Raw genomic sequence first — 18471 nt, 5'->3', positions numbered from 1 at the left:
TTCGTTTTTGACAGAATTCTTTTCCCCCCCTTTTCTTCATCTGATCATTTTCTCAATTTTTCCCTTTCTAGTTCAGGCTTTTTCTGTAACTCCTGTATTGGGCACATGCTCTTCTTTTTTTTTTTCCTCCTAGCTGAGACTATTATATCTTGCTATTGTCATCTTCCTTTTCCATTGAAAGCAATCAAAAATGAAAATCCACATTTCAGAACAGTGTCTATTAAATAGGCACTTTTCATGGTTGGAAAAAAAAAAAAAAGACAGCACTCTCTGAGGGCTGAGTTTCAGTTCTGTGTCTCACCTAAAGATTAGACACTTGGGTGAGACTTCTGCCTTTTCACAGGCCATTTGTATTTGGGTATTTGAGAGAGACGGCAGAAAGTCTGGAGTCAGAACCAACTTGTTTTAAGGAATTCTTCGTCGAAAGCATTGCTAACCAAAGTGTGGTCCTGGGACCAGTAGCGACTGCATCACTTGTGAGCTTGTTGGGAACGGAGACTCTCAGGCTCACCCCAGACCAGCTGAACCAGAATCTGCCGTTTTGCAAGATCCCAAGTGATTCGTAAGCACATTAAAATTTTAGAAGCACTGGTCTAGAATTAAAATGAATTTGCTTTAATGAAACCATCCTGTAGCCTCCACGTGGATTTCTTTCCTAAGAAAGAAATCTCTGTACAGTGAACTCCATAGAACATCCTCCACCACGCTTTTCCACCCAAATTGTTTATACATGGAAGAATTTTGAAATGATAAATCATCTTCCAGAAATCACACTCAGCCTGAGGGAGTTCCAGATGACACAAAGCTGATGGCCAGCCTTTCTGCAGCGTGTGGGAACTAAGAAGGGAGAGGTAACAAGCAACCCTCCCGCCTTCTTTAAGGGCCTGGATCTTTTTGTTGATATCTTTGCCTCTCGGAAGAGGGGAGTAAAAGACGTGTTGTACAACCGCACGGGTGACTAATGTGAGACTGAGGGGGCTGTGCTGTGTACTGAGCTCTGAGATCCTTGAGTGGGGGGATGCTCTGTAAACACAAATGGCAGAACCAAGGGCCAACCAAGTCCAGGCTGTGCTCAGACCTCACACTTCCAATAACAACTGTCAAGACACACACAGATGAACCCTGACTAACCTGTCATCTACACTGGAGAAAGGAACAGAGAGGAGGGAGAATCACGTGCACCTGGTTTAAGGAAAGGACAGCTAGAACTGGAGGCAAGAAAAGGGAAGAGGGGAGGGGATGACCAGGCCCTGCTCGAGGCTGTCCTGTCCACCTGGTCCCAGTCACCCTCCAAGTGGAGCTAAAGCTCACGGGCGGACAGAGGCTGTGACCAGAGCCCTGGCAGGCCACACAGGTGCTGGCCTGGCATCCCACTTGACCTTGTCCTCTATGAAGAGGACACCTGCCTCAGAGACATTTCTATAAAAAAAGGGAGCACCAAAAAAGTTATCCCTTGTTGAAAAACCAAAACCGGGTCCCCCATCCAAAGTGAGTGTTTTCTCTCTAATTCCGATAAACACGCACATCACAGGAAGCTCCTTTAGACTCCTGGCATCTTTCAGACTTCTAAGTGCAACGCCTGAGTTATTGATTCCTCTGTGTTAAAGCCCAACTTGGTAGTGCCCTCCCTCACTTCTACTAATTTTTCACTCATTATTTCCATCCTCACCTTTGAATTCTCTAAAACGGCAATATTTTAAAACACTAAAATGGTTTACTTGTATCAATCAATACCTGCTTTTCCACCAATTATAATTTATTTGTAGATTAACAGTTTTTCAGCTCCAGAAACATGATTCTGTCCTTTTAATATGCCCACATCAGCAAGCTCTCACAGGAAATCTGGAATGGACAGCAAAGAGCAGTGGTGGCAGAAAGACCCTTAGGCTCTGAAATTCAGACAGGAATGCCATCCATCTTCCTCTACCACAACCAAAAGATAGCCCTCCCCCCCAGAACCGAATACGTCAGAGATCAGCCGCCTCTGAGAACTGAGGCTCTGAATTTGATTTCAGCTAACTTCCACTTCATAGAAAAGCACTCGACTTTATTCCCCCTGTAACTCAGACCTGGATAAGCCAAGCAGTTCTCCAGAAACACATCTGAAGGAACACCTCTGCATCCCCTCCCACCGCCAACATGCACGGGCATGCCTGAACACACCACCTCCCAAGGCAAAGAGAAAGTTAACTTTCAAATAAAGCTGTCCTGCAGCCAGTCTGGTCACATTTCCAGACCCTTCACATTCACAAAGGTGGTTCTTGCAACTCTGGCCTAAATCCAGAAGCTGAAAACTGACCTCTCCCTGCTGAGGGCACAGACCAGGGTCAAAGGTCCACAAACACACGTTTGCCACAGATACACCACTTTCTTTCTTTCTTTCTCTCTCTCTCTCCCCCTCTCTCTCTCTCTCTTTTGGCCAAAGTGAGAATAATGGGCCAGGCTTATTGTCTTTCCTTCGGAGAAGCCAGGATGGGCGGCTGGTGGGAAGCTCCAGACAGAATGTGGGTGTGTGAATCTATGCAGGCTCCACAGAGGAATTTTCTGGGAACTCCAGGGGTTTTGAAGAAGGGTGGTCTCAGGCTGGGACACAGGGGCTCCTCGGATTCTCGGGTACCCCAGAAGTGTGGGGTGTAGGAGGGGCGGAGTGGTAAGGCTATCCTGCCAGCCAGGCTCCCCTTCCCTGCCGTCCCAGGCCCTCCCCGCCACGGCGGGGTCACTCACCGCCCGTGAGCTGTGCAGGGCCGAAGCACAGCGCCAGCTGAAACCACAGGATCACGGCCAAGAGTCTCTGGGGGGACTGAGGCTGCTGCTGCTCTAGAAATCCATCTCCATTGCTCGGGTTCATTCCATGATACATCTTTCATCCACAGAGGGCATCCGGCTTGCAAGAGTCTGCAACCAGGAGCGAACACGACGATACCCCAGGCTGCCGGGGCGCCAGGGGCCACGCTCCCCCTCCTCCGCCCTGGGACCGGGACCCTCGGCTTCCCCTGCTCCTTCCCCATTCCTCCCCCGCGCGGCCCCCGCCCCCTTTCCCACTGCGAGCTCCCCCCGCTTCTCCCCAGAGCGGGGTACACTGAGTAACAGCCGCCGCGGGATGCTGCGCGTGCGGGAGGGATAGAGGAGGGGAGGGAGGGCAGGGGTTAGCGCCCATTGGCTCCGCGCCGGTCCCCCGGATTCAGCGGCTGTGACCATGACAGGAAAGTCTAAAGCCTTCCAGCCTCTCGGGGCTGAAAAAACACTTTTTCCCGGGCCTATACATTTCACTCTTAGGAATCTCACGAGGTGGCACCGGATCCCCCCAGCTACTTCTCTGGTTTTCCCCAGGATGGGGATGGGTCCTACTGCCCAGTCCCCAGTGAGATTTCTCTGCGCTGTCAAAAAATTCCTCCCTCAGGGAGCAGAACCAGGCACCAACTCCCCCTCCTCGGCCTGCGAGCGCCTCCCCGGGATGGAAAGCCCCTTCCGGGGCTCTCGGTCTTACCTGTGGGTCTCATGCATGCAGCTTCCTTCCCTCCTCCGCCTCCTCCGCCTGCCAGTCTAACCCGCATCTGTGCGCGACCTCTGCTGCCGCCGCTGCGCGAGCGAGCGAGACGGAAGCCTCGGCGGCGGCGGCGGCGGCGGCGGCGGCGCCCGCGGCGGCGCCCGGCTCCAGCTCCCCCCGCCCGCGCTCTCCCTACCCAGGCTCCGGGAGCGGACGGGTGCGGGAGTTGCGGGAGGGAGGACGGCTGTCCGGCCGCGCGCCCCCGAGGAGGCACCCGCGCGCCCGCTACCTGAGCTCCCGAGCGCGCGGCGGCGGCGCGGAGAGAGGGAGGGGGCGGAGGCGGGGCGGAGGCGCGCAGCCCGGACACGCACGCGGCGGGCACGCGCCTCCGCAGACCCAGCCAGCGCCGCGACTGGGGAAGGGGCCCCGCTAGCGCGGGGAAGGGGAAGGGACCCGCCGCTGTCGCAACCAATCGGAAGCCCGCGCGCCTGCACCTGTCGGCACAGGCCTAGGGCCGGGTCTCCCCTTTTCTGGCACAGGACGGCGGTCTCCGCCTGGGCTGCGCGCGAGCCCGGGTGGCCGCCGCGGCCTCCGCGCGTCCTCCGGTGCCCCCAAAGCGCGGCATGGCGCGGGAGAGGGCTCCGCTTTAGGCTGCTGCCGCGGTGGCGGCTCCAACCCGTGGGACAAGAGTGCACAGCCCGGCCCGTCCCCACCCCAAGACCCTCACCACCGACGGGGTTCACGTGGGCGGGGCGGGGGACGGCCAATTGCCAAAGTCTCTTCCTTTCCTGCGTTTAGCTCTCCGCACCTCACCACATCCCACCAAGCCTCTGCGTGTCCCCTCAGAGCCCGAATGACACTCTTCCCCCTCCCCCGCTCCCTTGATATTTGCCCTTTTGCGAGCCGCAGGCTTGTGCAGGGGGACTCTGAGCCTGTCTGGGAGAAGCGCTGGCCCCTCCGAACCTCCGCCCGGCGCGCGCTCTCCTTGCGGGGAGAGGGAGGGTCCTCGGTGCCGCTGCAGAAGGTTGAGTACGGAGGAGGGGGCGGCGGGAGGGTGGGGGGCTTCTGGGGCTGTGGATCGGAACCCAAGGGGGTCGAGGGTGTTTGCCCTCCCAGCCCCCGGTGGAGAGAGTTCGCCTCGTGGGTGTTGTCTCTCTGCGGCTTTTGGTGCCCGAGCCCAGCCCACAGAAGGGTGCAACTCACTCCCCACTGGTTCTGGCCGCCCGCTGGCCCTGAGCAAGACTGGCCTTCCTCGGCCTGCCTGGCTCCGAGGGCCTCCGTCCCAGCCACGGTAGTTAAGGGGTGTGAGCTGATGAGGTGGTGCAGGCAGGCAGCACTTTAGAACCAGCGGCACCCCATTATTCTGTAGCAATTTGTGGATATGAAAACCATGTTTCGGATACCGCCACCAAACCATCCTCTGCTTCCATCGGCTTTTCCCCAAATCTCACATACTGATGGTAGTCAGGAAATTACAGCTTTTACTCTGTCGACTCTTACTGTAATTTTAACAAATTCTTTCAGGATAGATTAACTTTTAGTAGATAAATCTAACTCAGCATTTTTTTCTATTGATTTATTTTTGCTTTGTAAAACTGAGATGGCAGCTTTGCATAGAATAAGTTTAAGATTTTTCACTAGCACAAGTTCGTTTCTGCTAAAGCTTGTGCTTTGGGGCTCCAAAATCTTAGTTGGGTACCCATGCTTCCAAGGTCCTATGACTGACCTGTAGAGTTTGAATACTTGTGTAATTGTTTTCTCAGTAAATTTTCTAAAGCTTTCTAATAAGCCGTCAAATCAACAAACTCAGAAACATTTGTTGACCATGTGTATGTCTTTACAATCAAATCATAAGAGATATGTCTAAGCACTATTGAGACCTGTTCTCCAGCTGATAAGTACAATCCAGTCGTACAGAGAATATCAGGATTGAAAGAAACATCCAAGTTTATCTGGTGCAAACACAGGACCTGTGCTTGAGTCCCCCCTCTGACATTTCTGCTAAGTGGTCATGCAGCCTCATGGAATGAATGCTTGAGGAAGCCTGTAATGTTTGCCCACAGCTCTCTTAGAAAAGCCCTCTTTGTACTGAACTGAAACCTACCTCCCTGAAACGTTTACACACTGGTTCCGGCTCTCCCATCTGGGCCCACACAGCTAGATGGAATTTCTCTTCCTTAAGACAGTGCTTTACCCATTTGGAGATGGCTTTATGTCCCCTTAACTCTTCCTTTCTCTGGTTTAAACTTAGCTACTTCGCACAGTGTGACAGTGCCTAGACTCCTCGCCAGCCTTGTAGCCTTTCTCTGGATGGGACCCAGTTTCCCAATGGCCACCCACCCCCAAGCAATCAGAGTTTGTTTCCAGAAGGAGATTCCACATTCACTCTGTGGGTTCTGACCAGCATACGGCAGGACTGGCACATCCTGTATTTTAAAATAATTTGCTTCTATTAATGCAACTTTAGAAGACAAGCATTTGGAGGGCAGGTACAGCACACCATTTTGTTAGCTTTCCACATTATCTCATGTATTAGTTTCTAGGACTGTCATAAAAAATATCACACACTAGGTGTCATAAAACCACAAAGATTTATTTTCTCACAGTTCTGGAGGGCAAAAGTCTGAGATTAAGGTGTCAGTAGGTTTGGTTTCTTCTGAGGCTGCTCTCCTTGGCTTGCAGATGGCCGCCATCTTGCTGTGTGCTCACATGGTCATCCCTCTGTGTGTGCAAGTGTCTGGTGTCTCCCTCTGTGTGCAGGTGTGTGTGTGTCCTAATCTTTTTTATAAGGACACCAGTTATATCGGATTAGAGACCACTCTAACAACCCCATTTTAAGAAATTAACTCTCTTACTTATCATTAGTGAGAACCTAGTCACATGATCATATCTAGCTACAGGAGATGCTGGGAAATGTAGTCTTTATGGGGCAAACAGGTGACCAGAAGCAAGAAGAGAGTGGACTGAAGGGGTCAGGGGAAACTGGCAGTCTATCACATGTGCTGTGCAAAGATCGAGGCTTAAATTTTTGATAAAGTAGGCAGGGAAGCCCTTACTGGGAAGGTAACATTTAAGTAAAAACCTGAAGGAGTGAGCTATGCAGTTTTCTGAGAGAAAAGCATTTCCAGGCAAGGGGAGAGCAGATGCAATGTCCCTGAGGCAGGAGCATGCCTGTTGTGGACAGGAAACAGGAAGGATGTCAATGAGGCTGGAGTGAGTGAGTGATGCAGACAACTAGGGTGGCTGAGGTCAGAGAGGTCTCCTACTGAGGTGGACCTTAGAGGCATTGGCAGGGATCTGGTTTTTACTCAGAGTGAGAAGAGAAGCCATTGGAGGTTTGTGAGCAGAGAAAGGACACGATGGCACTTGAACAGGAAGTGTCTGAAAGGATTTATGTCCAGCATGGCATCAACCACACTCTACCACTCTGTGCTCTGTGGCCCTTTCACCCTCCCTCTTGAGCACCTCTCACCTCCTGTGCCCCTGAACCCCAGAATGCCAGCTTTGAAGGCACACTGCTTCACAGTCCTATCAACCCTCAGTGTCGAAACATTATCTCCACGAAGCACTTCCCACAGTCCACACTTTTTCATTCATCCCAATGTGCTTGCACTTAGCAGACTGGTACTGTGCCTCTGAGTAGATTGTGAGTTCTCTGGGAGCAAGTGTTTCTCTAACTGGTCCACCTGTTGCTAAACACAGAGCCTGGAACACAGTAGAGAAATCAAGAATTATTTTCTGGATTAACTGATTAACAGCAGAAGGAAAGGAGACCTTCCCCACCAATCCTGCCCTGGCATTGAAAACCAGACTGAAGTCAGTTGATATTCTTCTCTCTTCTCTCTGGGTTTCCTCAATCCTGCCCATCCAGGAAAACATAGAATCAACCACAACCCATTTAATGAGCTCAGAACATGCTAGAACATAGCTTAGCATTGCACTGGATGCTGGGTTTGAGTACAGATCTAGAATTGTCAAAGCATATGATCCACCCACCACCTCTGCCCTGGATGGATAACACACTCAGTGAGGAGACACACTTCCAAGGCTGGAGTGTGGAACAGGATAAAAGTGCTCATTTGGAAATAGAGTTACTATATGATCCAGCAATCCTACTCCTGGGCATATATCTGGAAAAGACAAAAACTCTAATTAGAAAAGGATACATGAACCCCAACATTCATAGCAGCACTATTTACAATAGGCAAGACATGGAAGCAAACTAAATGCTGATCCACAAATGAATGGATAAAGAAGTGTCGTATATATACAATGGAATATTACACAGCCATAAAAAAGAGTGAAATAATGCCATTTGCAGCAACATGCTGGTACCATGCCAGCACTGTCCCCCTGCCATAGGTCCATCTAGAGATTATCATATTAAGTGAAGTCAGTCAGAGAAAGACAAATATATGATATCCCTTATATGTGGAATCTAAAAAAATGATACAAATGAACTTACTTACAAAACAGAAATAGGCTCACAGACATAGAAAACAAACTTATGATTACCAAAGGAGGGAGGGACAAAATAGGAATTTGGAATTATCAGATACACACTACTATATGTAAAATAGATAAACAACAAGGACCTACTGTATAGCACAGGGAACTATAGTCCATATCTTGTAATAATCTATAATGGGAAATAATCTGAAAAAGAATATATATATATGTGTATATGTATAACTGAATCACTTTGCTGTACACCTGAAACATTGCAAGTCAACTATACTTAAATTTTTTTAAGTGTTCATTCAGTCACCTCTCACCCATTCTTCCTCCATTCAAGGTGTATTCTCGGGTACTTGACATGTTTCAGTCATTGTACTAGGTGTGGAGGATACAAAAATATAAAAGACACGATCTTTGTCTTCAACCAGTTTATAACCTATGGAGAGAGTAGAAAAGTAAATCTGCAATTACAGGGTCATGGGCTAAGTGCTAAGATTGTAAAGCAGATAGGATGGAGTGTGCTGGAAAAGGATCCTGGGGGTGACTTCATATGTTGTATGAGTAGAAGTGTGTGTGTGTGTGTGTGTGTGTGTGTAAAGGGAAGAAAAGGAAGAGAAGGTGCAGTGAGTTTCCAGGCAGAGGAAACAGCTTGTGTAAAGACCAGGAAGGAGGGGGTGGGGAAAGAGACCAAGTGTAGAATTTAGAAGACAAGTTGGGAAATGCCAAGAAGTAAAAATTCTGAAAAGCACCTGTGCCACACTGAGAAAGGCTTCGAAAGTCATGGAGGGATGTTTGGTTTGTGTCTGAAGAAAAAGAGAGAAGACTGTGGAGGAGTGGAAATAAATTGGAGAGAGGAGCCAGGAATGGACTATTCACCATTGGACCAAAGATACATGAAAGGTATTCAACATCACTAATTAATGAGAACATGCCAATTAAAACAACAAATGCTGCTTTCCCCTATCAGATGGACTACAAATATAAGTCTGATAACATCAAGTGTTTGGTGATGATGCAGGGAAAAGGGAATTCCCATATTCTGCTGGTAGGAGTGTAAATTGCTATGTATTAACCATGTCTTTTATTTTCTGTATTCTGATGCTTTGACACCTGGGGCCTTGCTGACCCTGGAGAGACGGCCCTTCCCAGGGCTAAGCAATTCCTAGAGATAGTAAACTAGAGCCCACACACCCCAGTACCTCCTTTATGGTCTCTCACACTTACAGTCACTATCCCCCTGCCATAATCACCCCAGGGCCAGGTACCAGACAACTAGGGACAGCCCCTATGCCTCAGAGCCCACGAAATTATTCAGACTAGCCTATTATAAACTTGTTTACCCACCTCACCCATTCCTTTCCATAAAAAACACACATTCCCCACTGCACCCCTCACTCTCTCTGCCTCCTGACCAGTCCTGGTGCTTCCCTAAGCGGCCCTGCATGATTTGCCATGCCTCCTGCTTCTAGGGAATTGTGAGTATAAAGAAAAACACCTCTTTCCTGACAGTCATTTCCATGTCTACATGTCTTACGATACCTGATTAAAACAAAGCCTTTGGTGTCCTTAAAACATGCTACACTTAGAGGAGGGTAAACTGCCCTGCAAACGCACCACTCATTATTACCCCTAAAGAAGCCCTGGCAAGTTCACCTCAAACACTTCATCCACTAAGCAAAGATGATGTCAGTACTTACCTCATACAACTGCTGAGAGGCTTAAATGGGATCCCCTAGAAAGCACCTGAAGAGCACCCAGGACCGAGTAAGTACTCAGGCAAGCATGTCCCAGGATGTTCACTGCAGATATTTATGTAATGGTGGAAACTTGGAGACACCCTGAATAATGCAATGACTAAATGAATTGTGGTACAGTCACACTAAGGAACAGTATGTAGTCTTTAGGTATAAACTAGATCTCCATGTAGGACCATGGAGAGCTCTCCAAAACTTTGCTGGGTAAAAGAAGCAAATTGTGGGACAAAATGGACAGTAAGACATGATTTACGGAAAAACAATACCATAGATTTTCTATCAACTAATGTGAATAAGAAGGAAAAATGTCTGAAACCATGCACAGAAGACAGTGGGGTTGCATCTGGGTTGGTGAGAGCAGATGGAATTGTTGGGGAGGATTAATCAAAGAATAGTTTTAGGGCCTCCCTGGTGGCGCAGTGGTTGAGAGTTTGCCTGCCGATGCAGGGGATACGGGTTCGTGCCCCGGTCTGGGAGGATCCCATATGCCGCGGAGCGGCTGGGCCCGTGAGCCATGGCCGCTGGGCCTGCGCGACCGGAGCCTGTGCTCCACAACGGGAGAGGCCACAACAGTGAGAGGCCCGCATACCGCAAAAAAAATAATAAATTAATTAAAAAATTTAAAAAAAAGAATAGTTTTATTTCTATAATTTATATTTTACTTTCATTATTTAATTTATTTATTTGTATATAATTTTGTTGAGAATACTATTATGTAATGCTTAGATAGTTAGAAGTTAATTTGCAATGCAAAGGAAAAGATAGGAGGGGAAAAAGATAAACATAGAAGAGGAAAAGGTCAGAATGAACCTGGGGCCTAAGGACATGAAGTTAACTTTGAGAATACTGTGCACTGATGGTATATTTTTTGAAACTAGAGATAATGGAGACCTATCTACATAAGGCATCTTTTTTTTTTTTTCAGTACGCGGGCCTCTCACTGCTGTGGCCTCTCCCGTTGCGGAGCACAGGCTCCGGATGCGCAGGCTCAGCGGCCATGGCTCACGGGCCCAGCCGCTCCGCGGCAGGTGGGATCCTCCCGGACCAGGGCACGAACCCGTGTCCCCTGAATCAGCAGGCGGACTCTCAACCACTGCGCCACCAGGGAAGCCCCATAAGGCATCTTTTGACTGAAGCATTTCCTTGGACAGGAGTGGAGGGATGTCCAGTAAGGACTAACTGCAAAGCTAGTTTGCCATTTTGTAAAAGATCAATGCTGAGCTCCCCTCCTCATAGAGATTATTGAGATACTGGCTTCCCTTGTCTCTCTCTGGAGCCTTCCTCATTTCATACTCTATCCCTAGCAATGAGTTGGTTGTTTTCCTATAATAATTAGATTAGGCTAGACTGACATAACCGATAAGCCAAAACAAGTAACAACATAATAGAAGTTCCTTTCTCTTCATAGGACAGTGCAGGGCACTGACGGTGGGGCAGGGATGGGAGAATTAGAGGAAGACATTCAGGACCAGACAGAAGGCAACTTTGTCATCATCAACATGTTTCCAAGAATCTGTGATCACTGCCATTTCATCTGTTTTATAAGATTTAAAGATGGTGAGACCCAACACAATGACACTTGGATAAATGAAAGGCAAAATTCTCTGATAAGAATCTGAACAAGAGCTCTGAACAAGAGAAGATTGCTAGGCAGGGCCACACAGGGGATTGTACCCAGGAACAGAGTAACAGCAGGCTGGGGGTCTAGGGGGCAGCTGATTTATGGCAAGTGGGGTGGGGTTAGCTAGGTTTCATGGTCATCCTGTGGATTGGCTAAGTTGAATAATAACTTGGGGGCAGGGCTCTGGGCATAGGGGTTATCCCTAGTTGTCTGGTACCTGACTCTGGGGGCAATTAGGGTATATGTTTCATGGCCCCAGAGTGTTAGGGCCCAACAAGTGAAGTGGTTTGGGATGTGGACTTAATCGGCTGTTTAAGAAGGGAAACTGACTGACCAGCCTCTCTTCAGGGTTTCAAAACTGGGACAAGACAGTACAATTTAAAAAAAAAAAAAAAAAAAAGTTATATCAGCCCATAGAAGAAGGAGGGTAAGGCATAGGGTCCAGGCCTAAAAGTGGTCCACATCTTTTTCTGCCCACATTCCATTGGCCAGAATGAGGTCACATGGCCAAATAGTCACATAGTCTCACATAGATGCAAAGGGAGCTGGGAAATGTAGTCCCAGGGACAACCGTTTCTGAAGAAGGAAAGCTCAGATTTCAATGGCCAACTAGCAGGCTGTGCCAAAAGGCTATAAATGAATCTGAACTCAAATATTTCTTTACTTCTTCCCCCCCACCCCCCCCCCCACCCCCCCAGCCCCTGCTTTCTTAATATCTGTTTCCCCTGCTTACATGGTAAGCTGCTTCAGAGCAAAGACCATCATGTTCTCCTGCTTTTGATTCTTCCCCAGCAATTATTTCTGCACCCAATGGGCTTCTCACTAAAACAAGTCTCAAGTAATTTCAGTATGCAAATTAGCTGCCACTTCAGAGCCTGGCATAAATATCTGATACTTAGAATATAACTTCACTTAGTTAAATTTAGATCACTGGGGGGAAAAAAGAACAGCAGCATAAATATTCTCTGGGCCTTTGGCCTTTTTATTTAATTCTGAATTGGGTAAGTCTTCAATAACTGTAAGCTTTGACCTCTATATAGCAATAGTTGGTTCTTGGATTAAATCAAACAAGTGTTGCTAACGAGATAGTTTAACAATGTCACATATAGTCAGATTTTCCATTTCAGTTGACTCTTGGGTAAAGGTAAACCAGTGCTTTCAGGAACACTTTCAGTAGTTAATTACATTAAAAATGTTATTTTCCTGACTTTTTATCTTGTCTCATTTTCTTTCACCTTGCCTTTTTTTCTTGGTTTCTTAAAGACTCTTACCTTTAAAATCACTGTCAACTTAGCATACATATTTTCTTCAGGAAGGCTAACACTTAATGACACCAGGGAAGGGGTGGGAGAAAACAAGCCTCACTATGGAATCACTCGACATTCATCCAGCACTTATTGAGTGCCTAAGGTATGCTGAACACAATGCAAATCCATAAAAATGCAAATGGCTGTCATCTCAGCCTTTAAGAAGCTCACAGTTATGAACCTGAACCTAAACTTTTTCTACATAAAAGTTTTTATTCAGTCACCCATTCATTCAACAGATATATCTTGGGTCCTACTGTGTAGGTTGCTGATCTAGCTACTAGAAATACAGACTTGAACAAAACAAAGATGCCTGCCCTTCTGGAGCTTACATTCAAGGAAAGGAAGGTAGGCAATTACTTATCCCCACTCCCCACCCTTCCAACCTAGAGGTGATTTCCTTTACCTGTGAAGTCCCCTGATACTTTAGTATCTTCTGGCAATTGCTCCTCTCTGCCAGAGTTGTTAAAGAGCAGGAACTAGGCCTTAACTTTGATATCCACCATGATGCTAGGACAGGGTTAATAAATGCTTATCAGCTCAATAAATGAATAATGAGTGTGCCTTTTCACAAAAGTACAACCTGTATAGCTAAAGCAGGTGAAGACCCACAGGAAGCTGAAAATGCCTTTTTCATGTCCGAAGGCAACAAAGTAGCTGCAGGCTCAGTGGGGTTTGCACCCACACTCTCCCCCTGCCTTCTTCTGACCTGGTTTGGGGACTGGGCTGAGAGGGTGCGGACATGAACTACATCTACCATTGCAAATGCATCACAAATAAATTTTGCAATGGGCTTTATGGTATGATTTTTTTTATTCTCAAAGGAGAATTTTAATTCTCTAGGGGTCATAATAGTATGAGAAAATATATAGACCACTTCAAGGCATGTTTGGGAAATTATGGATAACGTCTTGTGCCAAGAGAGTATGTGTGTTTAGGGGTGAGTTAGGAGATGGCTATTAATAATAAACGTAGGACATCCTGTTAGGGCCTCACTGTTAGGGACCTTACATGTCATACCAAGGAGTTTAAACTTTATTCAAAAGACAATGGAGAGGCTGTGGATTGAAGGTTGGAATGGAAGAGGTTGTGGAGAAAGAGAAGAGTGAGAAAACAATGGAGCAGCCATCACAACAGGCCGGGTAAGGGGTAATGACGTATGAACCAGAGTGTTGGCAGGGGCCATGGGAGAATGGAGGACTGAAGAGGAGGACTGTTAGATCTTCGGATGTGTTGAGGGTAAGGAAAAAGAGGATGCAAGGATGATATCAAGATTTAGAGCCTAGGAGACTAAGCTATAAATTACTATCAAAAATAGGGCACACAAATGAAAAGGTTTCATGAGGATGGTTATGAATTCAGTGTTGCACATACTGAGTTTGACTTGCTGGAGGGAAATACACATGCAGATATCAGGCAGGCAGTTGGAAAATAGGGCTTAGGAGCTTTGAAGAGGGCTCGGTGTGGAAGAAGTAGGTCCACGGGTTGCTCCAAGTCTGTCTGTTAAAGCCACAGAATAGATGTACTTGCTTGGGGAGTGCACAATAAATAAAAAGAGAAGAGGCCCTGGTCAGAGCTTTGGGGAACTGTACTGTAGGGGAAGGAAGGAATGGAGGGAGGGAGGGCAGTCAGTGAAAAAAAGAGCAGTGGTTCTCAAACTCTAGAGGGTCAAAGAATCACCCAGAGACACTCATGCAGATTCCTAGACCCCTCCCCAGAAAACCAGATTCAGTAGGAACATACAATCTAAAGAGAACACTCCCTTCATTATCTATTGATGCATGACAGATAACCCCAAAATTTCACATCTTAACACAGCAACATTTTTGATCTCATGGTTTCTGGAAATCAAAAATCTGTGAGCAGATCAGCTGGGTGGCTCGAGGCCTTTCGCAAGGCTGCAATCAAGTTGTAAGCCAGATATCTGAAGACTTATCTGGGCCTGAGGCTCTGATTCCAAGATGAGTGTCCTCATCAAGTGGCAGCCAGCTTCCCCTAGAGCAGGTGATCCAAGAGAGCAAGGCAGAGACCACAATATCTTTTATGACCCAGCCTCAGAAGTCACATTTGTCATTTCTGCAAAATCCTATTGGTTACATAGGTGAGTCCTATTTACTGTGAGAGGAGAGTTCACAGAAGTGACAGGAGACACAATCAGGGTGGAGGGGCAACCTGGAGGCTGACTACCATATGTCCCTACCCTCCTGGAGTTATTTTGAGGCAAGTAGCTCTCAAAGAAATACTGGATGGGAAAGAATAAAGGTCAACAGAGGAAAGAAGATCAAACAGAAGGTGGACCTCAGTGCCAAATAGGACTGAGAAATCAAGATATGGTTGAGAAGAGGCCAGTGGTTCTGGCCTCTGGTATATCAGTCTTGACCTTCTCAACTCGGAAGCAGCACTTCTAGAGAAACACAACTCTTTTTATGCAACTCATGGTGAGAAACATATTTTACTTCATTGCCTGGTACACAATGCACTCGTACATGGAAACAAATGTTTCATGAATTAATACCTATTTCTACTGCATGAGAAGCACTCATATTTCTTATTCTAGTCTGGTCTATTTCTCTAAAAAAAAATGCTAGTCAAGACCCACTAAATTGATTTTGTTGATCAGTAAAGCATCTGACCTGAAGCTTGAAAAAGCAGTCTCAATAGGATTGGGTAACAGTGAAGATGATGGTGATGACAACAACAAATACATTTTGAGTATATACACTTTGCACTAAATGTAATACCATGAATTATCTTATTCATAACAACTCTATACTATAGTACCATTATCATAACTTTAGATCAGAACGTTTAGTACTTAAGTAGCTTTCTCAAGGCCATATGGTTAGGAGGTGGTACAACTGTAATTTATTTTAACCTAAACAATATGATTTTGGAACTTATACTTTAGAGCTGTGGGATCCAATATGGAGGCCTCTAGCCACATGTGTGTACTTTAATGTTAAATTTAATTAAAACTAAATAAAATTAAAGTTTCATGTCTCAGTCACACTAGCCATATTTCAAGTGCTCAACAGCCACATGTGGTAGTAGCCTCCATATGTGACAGCAGAGATACAGAGTATTTCCCCCATTGCAGAAGGTTCTGTTGGACAGCGATGCTCGAGAGCTAAACCTCCAAGGGCCAATGTATTTGGAAGATGAGAGTCACCTGAGCATGTCTGTAAGGTGAGAGGAAGGAGTTGGAAAAAGAGAGGAGTCGAGATAGGGGATGCAGGATGGAGCAGTGGCCTGGGGGGTATGGAGGGGCAGGATCAGAGTACAGGGAAAGTTGGCTTTGGCAAGGGATGGGGACAATTTCTGCTCTGGGTCAGAAAGGAAGAGGAAAATGGGTGAAGGTCCAGAGGAAGGGGAAGGTGATGAAGCTTGCTTTGATAACACTTGATATTGTCTAAAACATAGGGGCTGAGAACAGGAACAAAGATTGAGCAGGCCAAGTTTGGGCATTGAGTCAAATAAGAAAGATTGGAAATCATCGCTGCAGGAGGTGCCTATACACAAAGAGAATGATTGATACTCACCCGTGGGGGCTCAGCTGTGGTTAGATACTGAATTTTAGGCGCAGCCAACCACTTATTTCATTCATTCAACAAATACTTGCCAAGTGCCTACAACATGCCAGGCACTGGAGAAACATTAGTGAATGATAGTGACAAAAACAGGCAAGCCCATTCTCTCATGGAACTTACTGGTGGAGGTCTTTGTTAATCACAGAGCTGCCAAGTGTAGCCCTGCAATGGACACATACCACCAAGGAGAGGGGCTGGTACTCTAAAATGGCTATGAGAGGGCATGGCAGGAGATTTCATCTGGTCAGGAAGGTCAGGGAAGGCTTACCTCAAACCAAGACTTGAAGAAGGAGCACCAATCCATACAGAAGGGAGAACGGCTCATAACCTTGCCCTGAACTGGGACCATGCAGAGACCCAGGCAGGCAGACAAAGGCACCTTTGTAAGGTTCCTACAGATAGAAGTGTTTGCTGAGCACACAGACAAAGCCACCCATGGTTGTCGAGATTCTACTCCAGCCCTGTGTGTGGGTGGCTTTGAGTGAAAAGACACCGTATGATATCCACAGTAGGATAAGCCTGCTGGATGTGGCGGCTGGAATTTCAGTGGGCTGAGTGTTCCTACCCTGCTGATAACATCAGTAAAGAAGTCAATGCACAGGACTTCCCTGGTGGCACAGTGGTTAAGAATCCGCCTGCCAATGCAGGGGACATGGGTTTGAGCCCTGGTGTGGGAAGATCCCACATGCCGTGGAGTAACTAAGCCTGTGTGCCACAACTACTGAGCGTGCACTCTAGAGCTCGTGAGCCACAACTACTGAGCCTGCATGCCACAACTACTGAGCTTGTGTGCCACAACTACTGAAGCCCATGCGCCTAGAGCCTGCGCTCCACAAGGAGGGAAAATACCACAATGAGAAGCCCGCGCACCGCAACGAAGAGTAGCCCCCACTCGCTACAACTAGAGAAAGCCCACGCGCAGCAATGGAGACCCAACGCAGCCAAAAATAAATAAATAATTAATTGATTAATTAATTTTTTAAAAAGTCAATGCACAGCATTATTGCTGATACAATACATGCAGAGTCAGCACTCACAGCAAACCATCCATCACCAGACTTGTACCGTAGAGCTATCTCCCCTCACTTAGACCTTTTGGAAAAACAAATTTCCTTTGAAGTTAACAATGCTAGGCTCAATTTTAGCAAAACAGAAAAAGATAAAACTTTTAAAAATCCACACATTTTTTAGTTTCAACAAAGCCCATTCTTTTAAAAAATTTAATATAATATCTATATTATGTTGAGGATGAAGAAGAAATTCCAAATTGGGTAAGTTATTAAGTGTTACTATTTTTCCAAATTTCCATTGGGAAAGCCTCTTCCTATGTTTAACTTTACAAATTATTTGTGATAAAATTTCAAAAATAAATAACGTTATGGTGCAGTTTTTTGTTCCTGTGTCACTGCTGAGTGATCCAGTAACTGCATCCTGTTATCACACTGTGGATGTGAGTTCCCTTTGGGCTCTCAAAGTACTTATTTTAAGTCCTTCCTTCCTTCATTAAGAATTGGTTGATTACCATCTCCTGCTTTTAACTGCATTAAGGTTACAAATGTGAAAAACATCAGAATGCTAAGATGAAGCAAAACTAGAAATGTTTAAAATCCTGTCCTGCTCTCTGGTCCACACGTGATTCTCTCTGGCTATAATTATGTTGCACTTGCTCAGAAGGGCATACAATGTAGAGGTTAGGGTGAGGGCCAGGATTCTGATTCTGGCTCCACTGCTAGCTAGCTTCCTGATCTTCTGATTCTCTCTCTGTGCTCCAAGAAAGAACAGTCCCTACTTCACTTCACTGTGGTAGGGTTTACACATAAAGCACTTACAACAACACTCCAACGCTCCAACTTAATATGGGTCGGCCCTCATTTCCACACATGTCTACTCTCATACACATGGAATATTTGCATGGTGGATAAATGATTGTTTCCAAGGGAACTTAACTTTCATATTTCCAGGTCCTTATCCCACTATCTTCTTCTTCTTCTTCTTTTTTTTTTTTAAAGAAGTTTATAAGCTACAAGTTTCATTCTTAGAACAGCATTGACTTAAATTTTTCACTCACTGCCGTGGGTGTTCCCATAAAAAATTTGTTTTCACTGTTTTGTGGGTCTGGTATTTTTAATGAGTTCATATCTCATAGGCACATGTAGAGAGTGGCCTATTCTGTATTCTCAGTTACTGTTGCTTTGGGGCATCCGTATTCTTGTGTAGTAAGGAAGAAGTGGGGGTGGGGCATGAAATAACTGAATAC

The 18471-nt window shown here is 46.4% G+C and overlaps 1 protein-coding gene across 1 annotated transcript in view; it reads right to left on the bottom strand.

Annotated features, from left to right (window-relative positions):
* SUSD4 (sushi domain containing 4) overlaps positions 1 to 3535 on the bottom strand; it is a 133322-nt gene extending 129787 nt beyond the window's left edge. The window contains exons 1-2 of the mRNA XM_060088643.1: positions 3488 to 3535; positions 2725 to 2895 (exon numbers count right to left, since the gene is read on the bottom strand). Coding sequence (XP_059944626.1) covers positions 2725 to 2860 — 136 coding nt within the window. The 5' untranslated portion in view covers positions 2861 to 2895; positions 3488 to 3535. The remainder of the gene's footprint in view (positions 1 to 2724; positions 2896 to 3487) is intronic.
* Between the last annotated feature and the right edge of the window lie 14936 nt (positions 3536 to 18471).

Source organism: Mesoplodon densirostris, chromosome 2 (genome assembly GCF_025265405.1).
Source record: "Mesoplodon densirostris isolate mMesDen1 chromosome 2, mMesDen1 primary haplotype, whole genome shotgun sequence".
Taxonomy (NCBI): domain Eukaryota; kingdom Metazoa; phylum Chordata; class Mammalia; order Artiodactyla; family Ziphiidae; genus Mesoplodon; species Mesoplodon densirostris.
The sequence above is the reverse complement of the archived record's forward strand: the minus strand, read 5'-3'. Positions and strand labels throughout refer to the sequence as shown.